Below are 17,839 nucleotides of genomic sequence, written 5' to 3'. Positions count from 1 at the left end.
ACCCTGATGTGATGCTGGGACGCTTGTCTTACATCAGTATATCTTCTTCCATATGATCACTGCACTTATTACAGAACAAAAGAATAAAATTCACATATGTAGTCATTGGATTTACAGCGTTTTGCTGGTGGTGTTTCAGAAGTTAAATTAGACGTGATGGTGAGAATCATCTTCCTCTATCTTATTTTTTTCAGCTGTATCTACTTTATTTCTCTTCTAAACTTAGAGTAACAAATCAGCAGAGACACATAAATGATTTCTAGACTAGAAAGATTTTTCTAGGCATGTTAGGATTTTTTAAACTAACTCTGGGTCTACACAATCACATCCTTCAGAGAGTGAAAATCAGTACTGTTCTCTCTGGCAACGCTTCTTTTGTCAGCTACATTTTCAACAGTCTGTATTAGGTCTGCGAAAAAGATCTAATGAAGAAGAGAGCTGCTACAGAAAGAAACCGTGCTCTATGAACCCAGTTCAGGCTCGGTCTCCTACATAACTGCTGTTTCAAGAACAGTTACCAATGTTTGTGACTATAAATGACATACAATGATGTTAAAAACATGTACCTAAAAAATACTTCTAATTTGTAATACGCAAGGTATCGTATACTTGCTTCTTTATGTTTTTGTCATTTCATGCCTTCATGTTATCTTTTTTCCCTTCTAACTCCTCCCCACTCTCTTGATTTTTGCGATCACAGTCTGGGCTAAATTAGCTAAATTAGCAATAACATTCTTTAAGAAAGTTATCCACAAGAGAACAGAGTAGTGAGGTTTACTTGTACAAGTTCCTTGATTAACTGTGATTCTATTTTCTTTTTCTACTAACTTGGAGAGACTCTTCCCTTGAGATTTGACATTTTAATTAATATACTCTTCACCATCCTGCCACTTCTAAATCAAGAACAAACCGTCTAGCATGGAAGGTATGGCTAGAGCTGAATGGTGTTTTGACATAACGATATGCTAATGATATATTATAGTTGTTACTTAGTCTGTAGCGACAAACGGCTTATAGACTGATGGTTCTCATGGTTGCAATTTGCTTATGAAACCGTAAGGTCTAGTGAGGGAGGGCTGCTTCCACTTCAGTATTCCCAAGAAGGCAGATCAGTTGATGCTGCACTTTATTCAGGGCCATCTTCAGTGTTGCAGCCTTGTAAGGAGCTAGCAGGGAACATAAGGTGTATGAAAAAGCAGTTTAAGAGTCTGAAATAAAAACTGTATTGTGAGGTGACTTTCCTTGAAAATAAGGAATCTATCTTCTTCAATGTGCTCAAAAAATACAGAATTAAAAGGATTTGGGGTGAAAGTGGTCCTTAACTACAGAGATTTCTTTTTCTATTTTACCTCTTCAAAAATTATTCACCAAATATTTGGCATTTCTTAAGAATAAAAACAAAAAAACAAGTAAGGAAGAATGTACTTTGTATTAATTGAGAAAACAATGCTTAACTTTACAATGACCCAACTACTCCAGGTGTGAGTTGCAGCAAGGGTGTATGACAGGATGCCTTATGTTCTTCTTGGACCAGAATGATGAGCTGTGGAATACAATGTTCTACATATGACAAAGTAATAATTGAAAAACTCGTAATTTATGCTATTGTTAAAGTCAGTGCTTAAGAACAGTTTGGCCTCCACATTTTTTAGAAATAAATTTTGTATAAAACCAAATTCTCGGCTGGGGTTCTCGGCTGGGGCCTTTGCTGCAAGCACGCCTTGGTCATTAATAACATTTTATGAAGTCATTCAAAGTGAGGAAAGAAAAGCGTGAAGGGAAACACGTGATGCATGTCTCTGTTGACTTTGCTTTTACTTTCTGTGTATCTTAGCAGAAAAAATATTTTAGTAGAAAGAGCAACTACAATTCTTAAAGTACTGTCCTGCTCTGGAATTCTGGAAGTCAAAAAAGGTCAGTACTGCTGACGTTGAGTCCTCTGCCTTTTACTTGAGAGGCATTATTTCTAATGAAACCCCTCTTGCTGTTGCTACCCGCTTGTCTATGAACACTCTGGAAGTTGTAGATTTGAGTTGCAATCCACAGGTGGAGGTTTATTTTCAGATCTGCAGCTAAAGCTGCCCTGTTAGGACTTGAAATTGCTCTACTGAATCCTATCAGCGTGATGCCTCGTTCAGCAGTTAGCCATCCCTAGTGGCTACCACGAGAGAAGGTATAGGGAAACCTGCTGTGTCGGCAGCAGGCAGATGTTGGTTTGAGCTCTGTAATTAAAAAGAGAAGACGTTAGATATACACCATTCACTAATAATGACTTTACTAACAGTGCTAGGGAGACCATTTTAACTCGTTCTACTGCTCAGTACTGGCTTGAAAATGTGTTTTCTTTCAGCAGCTCCCGCGGCAGGAGGCTGCGCGGCCGAGCCAGCTCTGCCTCTTGCTCAGCGGTTCTGTTCCAGGGTTTTTCACACCACCTCAGGACTGCAGCGGGCAGCCACACAAACACGGTCCGTCTTCTGACCAACAACACGCATCTTGTAACACTGGAAAGGAGACGCCCTCCCTCCTCGGGCAGGGGGCCGGGCCGGGTGGGCGGCGGGGGCCGCGCACAGACCGGCATCCGGCGGGGGCTGGGCTCCCTACGCAGACGCTTACATAAACGCCTGGCCTCTGCCCCGCGGGATGGGGTGCGGTGGGATGAGATCGGCCGCGCCGGGCCGGGCCCGGCCCACAGGCGACGGCGGCCGCGCCACGTCCGCGCTGCGCGATGCCGCCTGCCCCGCCGCGGGCGCTGCCAGGGGCTGAGAGGAGCCCCGCCGCCGCGCATGCGCAGCCCCCACCGCGGGCACGCGCAGGGCGGTATACATAACAGGTCAGCGGGCGCGCGCCCGGCAGCCGCACGCTCCCCCCGCCCGCGGCGGCTGCCGCGCGTGCGCCTCCTGACAGGAATCGGCGCCTCCAAGAGCCTCCTCGGAGCCCCGTGCTCATCCGGGTCCCGCCGCCCCGAGCCGGGGGAGGGGCGCGGTCTCCGCCCCCGGCGCCCCTCCCCGCCGGGGCCCGCCGCTTCGCGCCGCCCCGGCGGGTGGGATTCCTGCCGAGATCGCGGGCTGCCCCGGCCGCCGGCCGCCCCGCCGCGGGAGCAGGGCCGCTCGCTCCCCTCGCCTCCCCTTCCCGCGCCGCCTCCCCCCTCCGCCGGTAGTAAACACACTTCAGAAACGTGAGGGCCGGCGGTCACGTGGTGGTGGGCGGCCAATCGGCGGCGGGGGGCGGGGCAGGGCGGCCGGCGGAGCCCCGGCGCCCGGCGCAGAGTCACAGGGCGAGCGGCGAGGCGGTGGCCGCCGGCTGGCACGAGGCGCGCGCGGCCGGCACGGACGGCCGCTTCCCTCGGGGCCCCGCTGCCCCGGAGCGACCACCGGATCCTGCTCTCCCGCTCCCCGTCTCCGCTCTCCCCGGTGCGGGGGCTCCGCGGGGTGATGCGTCCCCGCCGGGCGGCCGCCCCCGCCGTCTCCGCCGGGTCCTAGAGCCGCCTGAGGCGAGGCCCCGCGGACCCCGCGCCGCTCGGCCCCCTCTCCGCGCGGGGCGGCGGCGGCCGTTGCTTGCCTGGGCGCCGAGCGGCGGCGCCGCGCCATGAGCGGCCCCGCGGGTGGCGGCGGTTCCCGCTGAGTGCCCGCGTCCGCGGCCCGGCCCGGCGGCATGGGGGTGAACGCCGTGCACTGGTTCCGCAAGGGGCTGCGGCTCCACGACAACCCGGCGCTGCGGGAGTGCATCCAGGGCGCCGACACGGTCCGCTGCGTCTACATCCTGGACCCCTGGTTCGCCGGCTCCTCCAACGTGGGCATCAACAGGTGGCGGTGAGTGCGGGGCGGCGGGGGCGGCCGGCGGGGGCGGCCGGCGGGGGCCCTAATCCCCGCGTTATGTATGCGGTCACGCTGCCTCCCCGCCATCCCCTCCCCTCGCCGCCCGATTGGGCCGCCACCGCGGCCGGCTTCCCTCGCTCGCCCGCCCCGCGGCTCCGGCGGCGCTGTTACATATCCAGCCCCTGCGCCGGCCCGGGCTGCGGCTGCCGCGGCTGGGGAGGGAGGGGAAAGAAGCGGTGAAACCTGTGGCGGCGAGCGGGCCCGGCCGGGGCGGGGGGCCGGGGAAGGGGGGGTTCTTGTTCCCGCTCCCGAGGGCGGTGGTTCAGTGCCCGAGCGGGCCCCCGGTGCCCGCGCGCGCTGGAGCTGAGAGTGGGGCTGCTGCGTCGCCGGGAGCCCGGCTGCAAGCCCCGGGAGGAGCAGCCCGGAGGGCTTGCTTCACCTCAGCACCTCTGGGCAGCCAGAAGCCCCGCGCCGGCACAGGGTGACTCCATTCTGGGAAAAACTGTTAAGCTGCCGGATTGGTTCAAAAGTAATTTCTCAGGATCTCTTTCCTGCAGGGAAGGGTGGGTAGTGTCCCTTTCCAGAGCATGCAGATCTATTCCTACACCTTCAAGCCAGGTGTGGTCCTACCTAATACAAAAATGAACTTTACCGTGGAGTTGTGACTGACACTTCCATGCTAAATGCGTGCCATAGTAACACAGAGGTTAGTGGGGCTTCTGTGCATACTTATCTTGTGAGATTACTGAAAGCATCCCTAGGGATCTGAAAGTTGTATTTTAAAAGGGTTGATAATGCAGTAGCATTCTTGTATCATCTGTCCATCCAACATCAGGAACTTGAAATGCTCGTGAGTTTAGCCTGTCCAGACTGTGATGCTGAGAAGAGTTGCCTAATTATGGAACAAGCACAATGAAACTTGGCTTAACACCACGTCATAGAAGAATGACAAAGTTGAGATACTTCGTGTTTCAGTTCAGTTTTTACTTCTCTTCAAGGATTATTTCTTTCAGATTTCATAATTTATATTCCAGGTCATTAAATAACTCTACCAGCAACTTTGGAGGGTTTTTTTTTTTCAAATTTTGCGTTTTCCTTATGGTCCTATTTCTGGTTTTCAGAAGATAGAAATACTAAAAATGCTTTCTGTGAACTTTAACTTGATGATTATTCCATTTTCACTGCCAAAAACAACGTTCATACCACTTAAGAATAATAATTTAGATACTTCCCTTATCTGAGGTTCATGATGTACATTTCTTTTATAGAGGCTTTTTAATTTTTTTGTTTGTTTTGAAGGGAATAGGTTTTTTTTTAATAACAAATCCTGACTTTATAAAGAAAGCTCAGAGGTCTTAGTTTTATGGATGAAACATGAACAACTACTTAAGTTTTAAAAGAATGTGGGCAATTGGCGCAAGTCTAAGTGTTAAAGAAATCACATGTCTTAAGAATACTTCATAGGTTTCTAATGTGTTTTGCAATTGAAATACTAAACCATTTTTGGTTATATTCTCTGAGCTAGTGAATGATAGACAAATGTGAACTTTGATTCTAGCAAAAGGAGGTTCATGTCTTCAGTGCTACTGCCCTGGTTCTTCAATGACTACTTAATATGATCATTAGTTAATACAGTCCTTGAGTACATTTGTGTGTGGTATATTTGCTAGTTGGTTTAACAGTGTTCTCAGCGATGTAAAAGATAACTAATCCCTGCACTGCATTTTGCATTTGAAGAAAACCATCTTTTTTTAGTTGCTGGTTAGAGGGGCTGAGTTTTTGGTGGTGTGGGTTCATTTATTTATTTTATGAAGAGGAGCATTTTTCTTGCAGTCCTTTGTTTTTGTGTGCTCCTCCCCCTCCCACCGAAGATCTCCCAGAAGAAGGGTAAATTACAACTCCCGTATCCAAAGCACTTCAAACAGTCTCCTGGGACTCAAATACCCTCAAGGCACATGCTGCACGTGGATTTGAGTAGGAAATCTCACTACCTTCATAGCCCGGTTTTGTGAGATCTTCAGATTTTTTTAAGTTTAAAAGTACAGGAACTTTATAGAATAACTGTCTGCTAGAGCCATATTTTTATTAGAGTGATCTCAATAAATTCTTAGTTAAATGAACAGTTACTAGCTTGGAATGAATCTATCTTAGGTTCCAACTGTTTTAATGAGTTGCTTTTAACCAGTGGTAACACACACATTCATAGTATGCATACATAAGACTTACGATGCAGGTTTTTGGTTTGCTGGTCTCATTCGGCACTTGCAGTTAATAATCAAGCACTTTATCTCCTTGGTCACTTGATGACTGTCAGCAAGGTCCTTGCTTACATGCCTGTGGTGTTGAATTAGTCAAAGATATTTTATTTGAGATTAGGAGCAGAAGCCCTTCAGCATTTGGAACGTGAGTCAAATGTAATCTTTTGGTGTGAATTTACAGTGGTCCTTTCTTAGTTTGAATTGATTGACAACCGAGAGTTTATGTTCTGGTGAGTTTACGGTCCTGATGCCCTGGGCAAAACTCTTGTCTGTCAGAGTTCGAAGTATGACTAACACTTGTAATGTGAAATGGATATGAGAAAAAATGGTGCAAGAATACAAGAAACCAGGAGGTTTAGTTTCTTGTTAGAAGTAATACTGTCCCTCTGCAGAGTCACTAGTTATGGTTCATTTAAAAAAACGTGTTTTAAATCTGGCAAATAGCAGCCTTTAATACATAGGTGCTTTCTGATTGACTTTTCTCTTTAAGCAGTCATGTAACACTCATGAACTAATATTTTTGTGTAATTGCACTATTGAGCAAGTCTAATTACTAAGCAGTCACATGGTCTTACTGACCTCCTTTCTCCTGGCATTTGGCCTACCTGTTCTAAAATCATGAATGCTGCGTAACATGCCTCAACTCACTTCATTTTTTCTGGTTCCGTTTCTTCTTATTGTTCCTTCTTTCAAGCTGTCAAATAAATCAAGATGTGCTTCCATTGAGACATGCTTTTTCTATATAATGAGTTTTCCAGTGTCATGCACAGATCAAGGCTTGCGAGAGAGAGGTTATTTGGCACAGTAAAAGGTGATGGAGAAGTGGTGGAGGGAGATGCTAAATGGAAAATTGCTCTAACACTCTCTTAAAGTTTTGTCAATTGCCCTTAAACTTCTGGCACCAGAATTAGCATGCATCTAATTGTGTCAACAGAGTAGACAAAGAACGTAACTTACGTACTCCAACAAGTAACCATTACCTACTTATGAAAAAATGTGTTCTTACGTGCTCACAGACTTTTCCATATTAAGGAGAATGGGATCTCATGTTTAGCAATATCATTTAAGGGAGGGTTTCGTTTAGCCCTGGTTTTACTAGAGTGGCAATTGATCACAATACCTAAAAAGAAATGCAAACATTCCATTAGTTGCTGCATAAGAATTTACTTTGGCTAATAATTTACTTTTTTAGTTTGTTTTTTTGAGTGTGTATGTATGTTTTTGATACGCTAGTTCAAAGACTCACTTGCAGCAATTGATTTAAAAAGATGGATAGTCTAATCTTGCCAATCCTTTTATTTCTTTTTTTAATCATTCCTGGAGAGAACAACTTTCACGTTTAAAACAAGTAATAAAATTTGTTTGGTATATCTAGTAGATTTTGTGAGAATATTGATGTGTTCAACATCCTGCAAAGTTAGCTGCTGTTGTTATGGCAGATAGTCCTATTGATTTAGGAGAAAGAAAAGATGTGATTTTTTTTTTTTTTTTAAACACATACCTTAAAGCATATTAAAAACCTGTGCAAAAAAAAGTTTCATTTCCAGGACAATCACTGCAATTCATAGAAATGGAAGCTTGTTTTAAAAAATTAATACTTGGACATCCTTCTGTAGCATCTGTTAAATTTTGCTATTTGTGCATCTGGTTTTGAAACTATGCTTACAGTTTCAGGTTATGTAGGAAATTATTTGTCCTATAGAGACTTGTTTGTTGGATGTGGCATTGGTGAAGAAAGTTTGTCAATAGAATTATTCTATGAGTGATTTCAGTATTAAATGATACCATATCTGTAATTCAGGCAGGCAAAATTTGTGTAGTATACTTTGTTAAATTTGGTGACACGCTTGGTATGTAAAAAAGGAGTGTGCCAAAATAATTATGACTTCCCTGCTAAAAACATCCCTTTAAGTTTGTTTTCATGGTGTAGCACTTAGGATGAAAATCTGTTTGATTTATGAAATATTTAACATCAAGCCAATCATCTAAAGTATAAATAGAGACAAGGCTCTTGGTTTTTCATATACAAAGCTAGACATACGTCAAGTTTGGGAGTAACATTAGTTTTGTACGTATTCTGTAGATACTTAAGGGTTTCTTTCACAAGGTATGTAGCCTGTGCTGAACTCCGCTACCATAGCCAGGGTGTAACCAGGTCCGCAAGGGAATTTCAGTATTCCTGTGCTGTGTTGTAGACATACCTGTCATACCTTTTAATGAGTGGCTTCAACTTTAGCTCGGTGCGCAACTTGGAGCACTTTTGTCCAACCAGCCCACTAAATTGAGGATGATTAATCTGTAAATTTCAAAACCGGTTATCGAAGAGTGGTAACTTGTTTCCAGAAGCTGTGTGTTTAGATGGGGGTTCTGTGGTACCGGTGGTTAGATTGCAGAAGCCCTCCAGTGCCACACACCTAGGTTGCCCACCTGCCTTCTTCCATAGAAAGCCCTGTCTACCCTAAAAGTGCCCACAGTTCAGCGATTCCCTCTCTAGTTCATGGTGTTATATGATCTAGTCCTATGATTCACAGAGTACGTCACTGAACCACACTGACGTGTGTCCTCATGGTTTTAATCCTGCAGTGTTGATGAAAGGGGTGGTTCCACCCTTTCGTGATAGCACACAGCCCTGTGGTGAACCAGGTTAGTTTATCAATCTGTCCGAAAGAGATTAGTTACCAGTTTTGGTGGGATTAACTCTGTGGTAGATTGTGCCAGCAAAAAGGTTGCAGTAGTAGTAGTGAAGAAGCAAGAGTTGGAAGGGCAGGTACCATTTATTTCAGTGGCAGTATGGATTTGTCCCAGATTAAAATGGCCATATAACTGTGGCCTGCATTGTTCACGTGTGTAGTAACCACCGGGTGGTTTTTTGGAAGGTGATTATTGGTCTCTTCTGTGGCTTGCCATTTGCTGACACCCTTTGAAGTTATATTGTTGAAAATAAGTGTCGGCCTTTTTACTGTGTTAGGGGAAAGGCCCGATTTATTTTTTGTCAAACTGTCAGAATATGAGAAATAACACTGCCAGCTGAGAAATTACACTATGCTTGGTTGCTTATTTTGGTGAATGATCTTGTATCAACAGATTCTGTAATGTAACTATTATTAAATTGGACAAGAAGTCTGCACTGTTTGGTCTGGAGAGAGCAGGCAGTACTGCAAATCCAGTTTTATACGAAGTGTTCAATAAGTTGTTTTTTCCAAGTAGCAGTTATTATAGGCCAGAAAAATTCCAGTGAGCATTTATACAATTTGCTTGTTGACTGCAAAATTGATCTTAAAGGAATCTAATTCCTCAGGTTAAGAGGTTTTGAGGTTTGAGAGACCTGGTTTTACACTCATCTCCAGGTTTGAGATATCAAGAGAAGATCTGGGTAGAGTGTTCTTGATATGTAAGAGTAGTGTGTGGACTTTGAGACTGAGTATCAAGGGACAAATGCAGTCTTGAAACAACTCTGTAGGATTATTTGTCTTCCTTCTCTTGGGACCAGAAATCTATTTTTGCTTTATTTTACCTAAGTATCAATAGATCGCATTCTTTATTTGAGCAGGGGCAGGTAATCTGTCTGCAACTTGTGGTGTTACCTCCTCTGGTCATAAAAGGAGAGGGTCATAACCCCCAACAAACACCATCTGTGGTGAATGTGAAAGCAGCTTTTTTTAGGCAATCAAGAATACAGATTTTTTTTTTTTAACTGATCAGTATGTGGCAGTGTCAATTAATCTGCATCAATTCTTCAAAGCAAATTATTTTATGTATTGTCATCCTCTTTTGGCTATTTCCATGTAATAAAGTATTTTTTCCTCCAGTTTGTGAAAATATCTTTTTTCCTACAAATGACAGATACTCTTGAAACACATTTCATTATGCCAGTATTGCAGAAAAAGCTGTTCATCATTGTACCACCTGAACTTTTTTGGTTTCTGACAGTTTATCTACAGCATGGAAGCCTTTTATTTTCAAGCAAAATGATTCCTTTCCATACCCTCTCAATGCCTGGCAGGTTTTCAGGTTAGTTATACAACACATGATAGAAGGAAGGTCAAGCTGCCCACCAAGTCGGCTGTTTTTTTTGGTGTAAAAGTTACACTGAAGTCTGTGATGTATTAATTTGTATATCAAAGAAACTCTTCGCTTTAGGGAATTTTGTGACTTTCCCATAGTGACCTAAAAAGGCAAAAGTCATCTTGAGCATGAATCGGTTGTGTAAGTGGTGTGGGAGTATGTGGCTTTGTGTTTTATAGGCTTAGTAATTTGCATATCACATTTTAGCAGGTTTAATAGCTGTGCCTTTGATTACCTCTACGAAAGGATTGGATTTGATTAGTGGGGTAAGAACTTTATGGTATTTTGGTGCAATACATTTTACTTAAATTTTCAGAACTCCAATTTAAATGTGGAGCAAGGTTCCTTTGTGTGCTTCTATATACTTCTGGCCTTCAAGTTCTTTGCAATCTGGGTCAACAGGTGAGCTATAATTGCAATGTTCTTCTAACCCTGAAGCCTCCATATATTTTTCAGGTCACCGTTAAGCATTTGCTTTCACTGCTTTGGAGTTTTGTGTGTGTGAATGTTTCTTTCTGCAGGAATAAAGGTTTAGTGGAGGTGAATGGTGGACCAGAAAGGACTGGGGAAAAGAGGTCAATATTGTCATGTTCTGTTTCAAGTGAGTAAATGGAGACAGGTGTTGCAAAAGTCCACATGTGTATCTATGCTTTTGGAACAGTTACAAATTTGAGATCATACCAATTACTAATGGAGAGATAAAAATTAACACATAAGCATTAGTTTAGACAGTAGTTGAGCTGCAGTGAACAAAGCTTCCTAAAATATGCATTTTGTTCTTAAATTCTGTACTTTGATTCTTTTGTTTTTTTAAATTGCATTAGTATTTGAAAGGTCCAAAAGTCTATATTGGTAAACCTGGGTAGGAAATAAGAATTTGATTATACTCAGGATTTCAGAAGTGAATTCAGGTGTCAAACTGTTGCTCATGATCTCTTTGAAAAGTGCTAATGCAACAAGTTCCTTGCAATAGAATGGAGCCTGTCCAGATTATCAGAGGTGGAAGGGATTTCTTCCGGTTGAACGTTGGTCAGGATGTGTCCTGCAAGTCTAATTTCTGTGGTGACAGGCATGTGATATCATGTACAGGTGAGCTTTTGTGTTATGCTTTGCTTCCTCCTGCAACTAAAGTAGAGAATTTTTCTGGGCCTGCTTTTGAAACTTTATCTCAGTGTTTCTTGATTTGTAGGAAAGCATTTCCTTTCCTGTTCAGTCCCAGGCATTCCTTTTTAGCGTTAGCATGTTTGTGACTCTTGCACAGCTGTTGAAAGTAAAGGCTGCAAAATTCTTGCACTACAAGTTTGATTCCTTTTGGAACACAAACTCCTATCCTTTCAAAATGAAAACCAGAAATGTTGAAAAAAAAATCTGTTTAAGCTCAAATGGGGAAGTTGTGAAGTATGAATACAGGTTATTACTGATTCTTCAGTGATGGAGATGAAGTATCTACAGCACAGGCTACTTAGGAACAACTCCTGTAAGGAAAATGTGGATTTTTCTATCTGTTATCTATCCAAAGTGTGGAAGCCATGACCTAGGAAATGCTTTACTTTTTATAGTAAGGAACCTGTGGAGTGCAGTGCTTGCAATTATTTTTTTTTCCTTAATGCCAATATTCTACTTACCTTGTAGGTAAAGGGTAAACTGTGCTGCAGTTTAGAGAGAGGGGCAAGATAATGATTGAAAGAACAGAAATAGGAGGGCAACTTTCATCAGAAAGATGAGTAAATAAATAGGTAACTCAATGTAGGTTGCTTGTTACTCATGCCTTGTATAGTTTGTAAAACATGATCATGGCCTGCATAGTTACAATTTTGCTATGCACTAAAGATATCGAACACCATGGCAAGCTTTATCTCAGTTTCACAATCTGTGCACTTCTGAAGTACTGGAGAAGTGTATAGAGAATTGTGAGACTCCATTTTGTAGAGCAACTGGCATTAAAAATAGCTAATTATTTGATTTCCAATACATTGGATTAATTGAAGAATGGATTAAGATATTTCTTTCCTGTGTTCTCTTGTGAGTTTCCTCTGAGTTCAGATTTTCTGCCTGTAAATTCTATGGCATCAAGTGATTTTTTTTTTTCCTCCTACTCTTCATATTTCACATTCTTGAGAATAAACAAACTCATTTTTTTCTAGTAGTCTTAAAGTAGAAAAAGAGAACAATACAGCTTTTAGCAGAGATTGCTTACTGTTGTTTTCCTTATTCCTCTCTCATGGGAGAGGCATGACTATATCTGTAAAACTGAGATATGCATTTAAAATAAAGTATTCTCCAGGGTAATTTTTGCCATCCAGGTTTCAGAAGGCTCTTTGACTGGGGAGGAGGTTGCATTTTGATTTTGTTCTTTGTTTTCGTAAGTCTTGCTAGTAGTGAACTCAAGAAGTTGAAACTATCCAAGTCTTAATGAGGGTAATCAAGCAAATTATGTCATCTGAATTATTTGTTTTATTTGGGTTGCCTAGGGATGATTCCTGTGACTTTCTGTCATTATTTTTCAGTAGGTGGCAGGCTTAAGATCTAGTTTACTGTGTTTTATGTGTGTTTCTTTTTAGACAACATAGCTGTTTGCTGTTTACTGCTACTAGGCAGTATGTCTCAAATCCTGTAAACGCTTCTTTAAATTACTTTTTATGAGTGACTTTTTCATTTTCTTTATTCCAGCATACTCTTTAACTGGTATGACCTGGAAACATCTTCTAATGTGTAGTTTCATCAGTTTATGACAAAGGAAAAAGTTTTAAATTGCTGGGATATTGATAGTTCAGTTTTCATTGTGGTATATTTTCCCCTTTTATTTCAAGGCTTTCATAATCTGAGGAGACCTGTATAAAGATTAGTACTGATCACATAGTCCTGGTGCTTTTCAGTGAGCAGAGTTTTTTCATTTGATCGAAATTTCCTTTCTGTAAGCTAGTTGCCAATAAATTTACTGGTGAGAAGTACTTTATTTCAGAGCTAGTGTGTTTTTCTTCCAAATCGTGAAGAAAATAATGGGTTTGCGGAGATAACGTGCATCTTCTTCTTTTTACATTTTAGATTTTGGCTTTCGGCTTTCTTTAAAATGTAACTCCACCAACCTCTCTTTCAGTGCCAACTCTGAAACACTGTGTTAGTTTGCCAAAGAAAAGTTATTCAGTGCTGCGTTTACTGGAAGTTTTACTCCAGTTCTTTACTACTTCCATATGAGACAGCACAACAGAGCTTGCGTTTTTGGCACTGGAGGTCACACTTTCAAACTGAAAAGTGTTACTAGTGATCAGATGTTGCTCTTGCAGCAGCAGCTCTTCTGATTTTTTTCATAATTCTACAATTTTTTATCTTCTACTAGCCCATCTTTCTTCCAGAATCCTACCTTTGCAGCTGCTGCTGTACAGCTTGTCAAGTGCAATGGTAAAGTAAAAATAATTTTTAGGGTTTGTGGTTTTTTTGCTGTTCTGTTTGAAGAGTGTGGGATTTGCAGGAGTAATTATCTCATTATATATGATTTGTTCCCAAGTGAAAGTGTGTGGGGAAATTTCAAAAACTTTTCCACTTGCAGTACCGTGTTGTCATTGATTCCAGTATTTTTCCTACTGAACTTACAAGTTGTAAGAAGACTTAAGGTAAGGTAAGCTTTGGAGAGCTTTGCTGTGTGTGCTTTGTTTTTCTGCTTTCGTAGTATGAGCTGTATCTGTCAGAATCTTTCTGTTAACCGAAGTTTTAATTAGGATGTACTATATGGTAATGCATAGCTTGCCTTTTGTTGGAATGAGTTGTCTTTTGCTTGGAAGTGTTAGTCTCTTGTGCTTGCCTCTTAAATCTTACCTTGAAAGAAAGCTTTTGAACTTAGGGTTTGCATAAATTGATCAAAAAATACCTATGCACAAGTTGGCGTGATTGACGTTTGAAGCCTTGTAGGCTTATTTCTACAGAGATAATATTTTTTCTTCATGAGGTTAAGATACAGTTCAATGAAAAGTTGCACTGGTAATCTTTTTTGCTTTGTCATAAGGTTAATGGTCATTAACAGCAACAGTAAACAGGAAATTAAGTAATTGTCAATGTGACTTCCTGGGTTTGTGTGGTACCTTTGTGTGTCCCCGCTCCACTGTCCGTGCAGGGTTAAATAGGGTTTAAAAACCTGTTAGCTTTACCTGTCATTCACAAGGGTTTTTCTTTTATGCAGTTTTAATGTTATTTAGACCTGTAATAAAGGATTATGTCCGTTAGCTTGTGCTTGGATGTAGTGCTGAAGCAGCTTCTTTGTGCTGATGCTTGCTGCCAGCTGTTGACTCTGGCAGGGCACACGTTGTTCACGAGCTGCTGTTCTCTTTGACGTCTTCCCCTTCTATTTTTTATCAGCTCCTCCGGTTTTGAACGTTGGCTTGGTACTTTTTGAACTCCGAGCACATATTAGGTTTCATTTAACCTTTAGCAGCCAGCACTTCTAAATATGACGCGGAGGAGCAGAACCGACCCGCTGCTTGTACCTGCTCGAAGCCTTTCTCTGTCCTGCTTGGGAATAAAGTTCAGCTGTGGTGCGGGAATCCTCTCGGAGTCGCTCCGGAGGGAAGGAGGAATTGCGCTCCTACAGGGAGAGTTACATATTAACTGGAAAAGTAGGTCACTGTGGCAGGGAGTAGTCCAAACAGCCGCCTGGTTGCTGCAGCAACGACCTACTTTAGGAAACTATTTTTGTTGATTCATATTGAAATGTTCTTCTTACAAATGGTATAAGGAAATGACCAGGTTATGAGACATGTAGTCATGAAAGCTGCAGACTTTTTAGACTTCCCCCCTCCTCCCCTCCTTCCCCCCCCCCCCTTTGGTCTTTCCCCTTTGATGTTGGACCTATGGGGATTAAAGCAAATAAGGATTGTTTTTCTTCAGTTTGACCTCTACTGGGGAACTCCTCTTCTTGCTTGAAGGTTCTGCATAGCAATAATATTATCAATGGTGATTAAGTTTCCAGAGTTCAGAGCCTACAGATGCTCCCCTATCATTTTTATCTATAGAAAGAACTTTGGAGTTTAAAAAAAAAAAAAATCTTTCTTAGGAGTATCTCTTTTCTGGAATGCTAACAGTTTGTCTTGATATTCAACTGGTCTTCTTTTAACTGCTTTGTGTCCAACAAAGTTTATGCACCTTCAGGAAGGTGGGCTTGGTGTGCCCCCTTCCCCCCCCCCCCCCCCCCCCCCCCCATTTAAATTGGCAGTGTTCCTGTCTGCATCTTCTGAGTTGCTATTAATTCTGATCCTGGCACAAGCAAACTGGAAAAAAATAAAGTGATCCTGTGTAGGATGATATCTTCCAGTTGTCTACCTTTATTCTTTCAACAGTCAAAGTAATAAAAAAAATCTGTGACTGGTGTTCAGGAGGTGAATTTTGGTAATTCTTTCCCATCTTCTGAAAGGCATGGGTAGACCAGGAAAATGAGGAAAATATAAAAATACAGTTGTTCTAATAAAGGTTTCATTCTTCATAAAATAATTCTTCATCTAAACTACTATCACTTCTGCAAAGATGATTGAATATCACTTTCTAGTTATCAGAATATTCCACTTAACTGTACTACGTAACTTTCCAAGATTAATTTAATTACTTGAAGTGAGGTACTTTCTGTTGGTCCTGACCTTCAGTATTGCAGTGAACTGCTTCACTTGTGGCAGATGAAGATAGCATGTTTATCTAGTGGTTATTTTAATTTTTTAATCTATTATGTCTTGAGCTATATTTCAGTTTTGTTTACCAGGGCTTATGTTACTGAGCTCCATGCACCTCTTTTCATCAGCTCTAGACTTTGAGATGGAAGGCCTCTGCAGCATGAAGTGAACCATTACCTCCATTAGTCTACTCATACACTAGGAAAGTTTGGGACAAAGTGGAATTTTTCTGGCCTCATGCAGCTTAATAAACTGTGTTTGCTATTTGTGTTTTTTAATGTTTGGTTTGGTTTTTTTAATGTTGATTCTTTCAACATGATGATTACTCAAAAACCTGAACAATTTGATTCATGTTTACCTTGTATTTAGATATAAATGACTAATTCTAATTTTGAAAGACCAGTTCAGAAAATTTTGGCCTTCTTGGTTCATAAGAGTAGCAACGGGAAGTTAGGATAATGCTGAATGTCTGACCACCATAAGGCAAGCCCCGTGGAGATTAAAACCAGTCAGTTTTAATTAAGGTTTTCAGGAATAGCTTCAGGGGTTTGTTTTTCCAAACTTTCTACCAATTTCTGTGCTTGCTAGTAGATTTCAGCTCTATTGTTAATTCTATTCTATTAGTTTAATAGATTTTTCAATATGGGAAGCCAGAGATGATGGAATTATACCTTATGGACTTGCAATTTATACAGTGTCATTGAGAAATATATTAATTTTACACAGTGTTTCATTTCTGGGAAACTTAAAACTGTGCAAAATCTTATTAGCAGTAATTATAGCCTTGAAAAGGTCACTTTAAGGAAAGTAAAAGGGTTTTATTAAAGTAAATGAGGGGCAGTATAAAATTTGTCCTTCAGAATCAGATTGCAAGACTGTATCTTGTTATAGCGCTCTTATTGCTCTTGCTCTTTTGAAATGAGCCATAGCTGTTACTTTCTCATGGACAGCTTAGATTGCTGAAAATAACATGGCCGAACTATTTTATTCAGTGGCAGGAAGAAAAAGCAGGCCAGCTCTGGTTTAATTACATCAAGCCTTATGAGCAGCTCATTTAAATAAGAGAACTCGGGTGCATGAGAATAAGGAGGTTTAAATTTATTTAAATATGAGCATGTCTGTACTCTCAAGTAACTTAGTTTTGTAATTTGCCTCTAGGTCCTATTTCCCCAGCTGTCCCCACTGCAAATACATTTGTTTGCTCTTGGGTTTTCCTTTATGGATTCAACTAGTTTCTCTTTGGAAAGAGTAGATGTAAGGAATTAAAGTCAGATAATAAGGACTTTGATTTATCAGATTGGAATTAGAGGATTAGAGAAAAAGAAACACAGCATATATACATTAAAGAATGGAAGACATTGGGAGAGAGATTTAAGAAGCTGTGAGGCTGTTAGTCTCGTATCACCAGAAGGCTGACCTTTGTAACAAGCAAGTAATTTGAGATGTTTGTTGCTAGTTATATGGGAATAGTTTAGATGAATAATAGGTGCCCTTTGAATGTGAAGTTAAGATCTAGATCTTTACAGAGGCTAAATACAGTATTTGCTGTGATGTATGGCTGACAAAATAGGAGCCAAATGCAGATGGCTATTTGGGAGATTATAAATGTTTTCTTAATAGGACAAAAATTTTGTGTTTCCTTCCTTTGGGGAATGCTAACCTTGAAAAGGTAGTTCATTTGGGAAGAAATTAATGAGGAATGATATGTAAGGAAATGCTAGCTTTGTGTCCAATGTAAGCTAGGTTAGATTGAAATTATTTTGTTGTTCTTAATAGAGCAGTAGTGCTTGCTGTAGTTGGTATTCTAGCCCCACTCCATATGTGAGAAGGTCTTTACTACTTAGCTTCAAAGAAGATGCACCCGAAAGGACTCAGGTTGGAGATTAAATTTTAAATGTTGCTTTCTCTCAATTATTGTTTGAAGCCTTTTCTTTCATGCTTTTTTGAAGAGTTGAATTTGTTTTTTAAGAACCTCTTTTACAGCAATTACGAATATTTCATCTGTACATGGGCTTGGGTGTATCTTGCCGCCTTCTTCCATCGCAGCTCT

The 17,839-nt window shown here is 41.6% G+C and overlaps 1 protein-coding gene across 2 annotated transcripts in view; it reads left to right on the top strand.

Moving 5' to 3' along the window:
* Positions 1-3,271: 3,271 nt before the first annotated feature.
* CRY1 (cryptochrome circadian regulator 1) overlaps positions 3,272-17,839 on the top strand; it is a 38,884-nt gene continuing 24,316 nt past the window's right edge. Inside the window, exon 1 of one of the 2 annotated variants that reach the window (XM_072870416.1) lies at positions 3,272-3,809. In XM_072870416.1, the coding sequence (XP_072726517.1) occupies positions 3,652-3,809 (158 nt within the window). In that variant the 5' untranslated portion in view covers positions 3,272-3,651. The remainder of the gene's footprint in view (positions 3,810-17,839) is intronic. The other variant, XM_072870405.1, reaches the window with a different exon arrangement.

Source organism: Ciconia boyciana, chromosome 1, assembly GCF_034638445.1.
Source record: "Ciconia boyciana chromosome 1, ASM3463844v1, whole genome shotgun sequence".
Lineage (NCBI taxonomy): Eukaryota > Metazoa > Chordata > Aves > Ciconiiformes > Ciconiidae > Ciconia > Ciconia boyciana.
The sequence above is the reverse complement of the archived record's forward strand: the minus strand, read 5'-3'. Positions and strand labels throughout refer to the sequence as shown.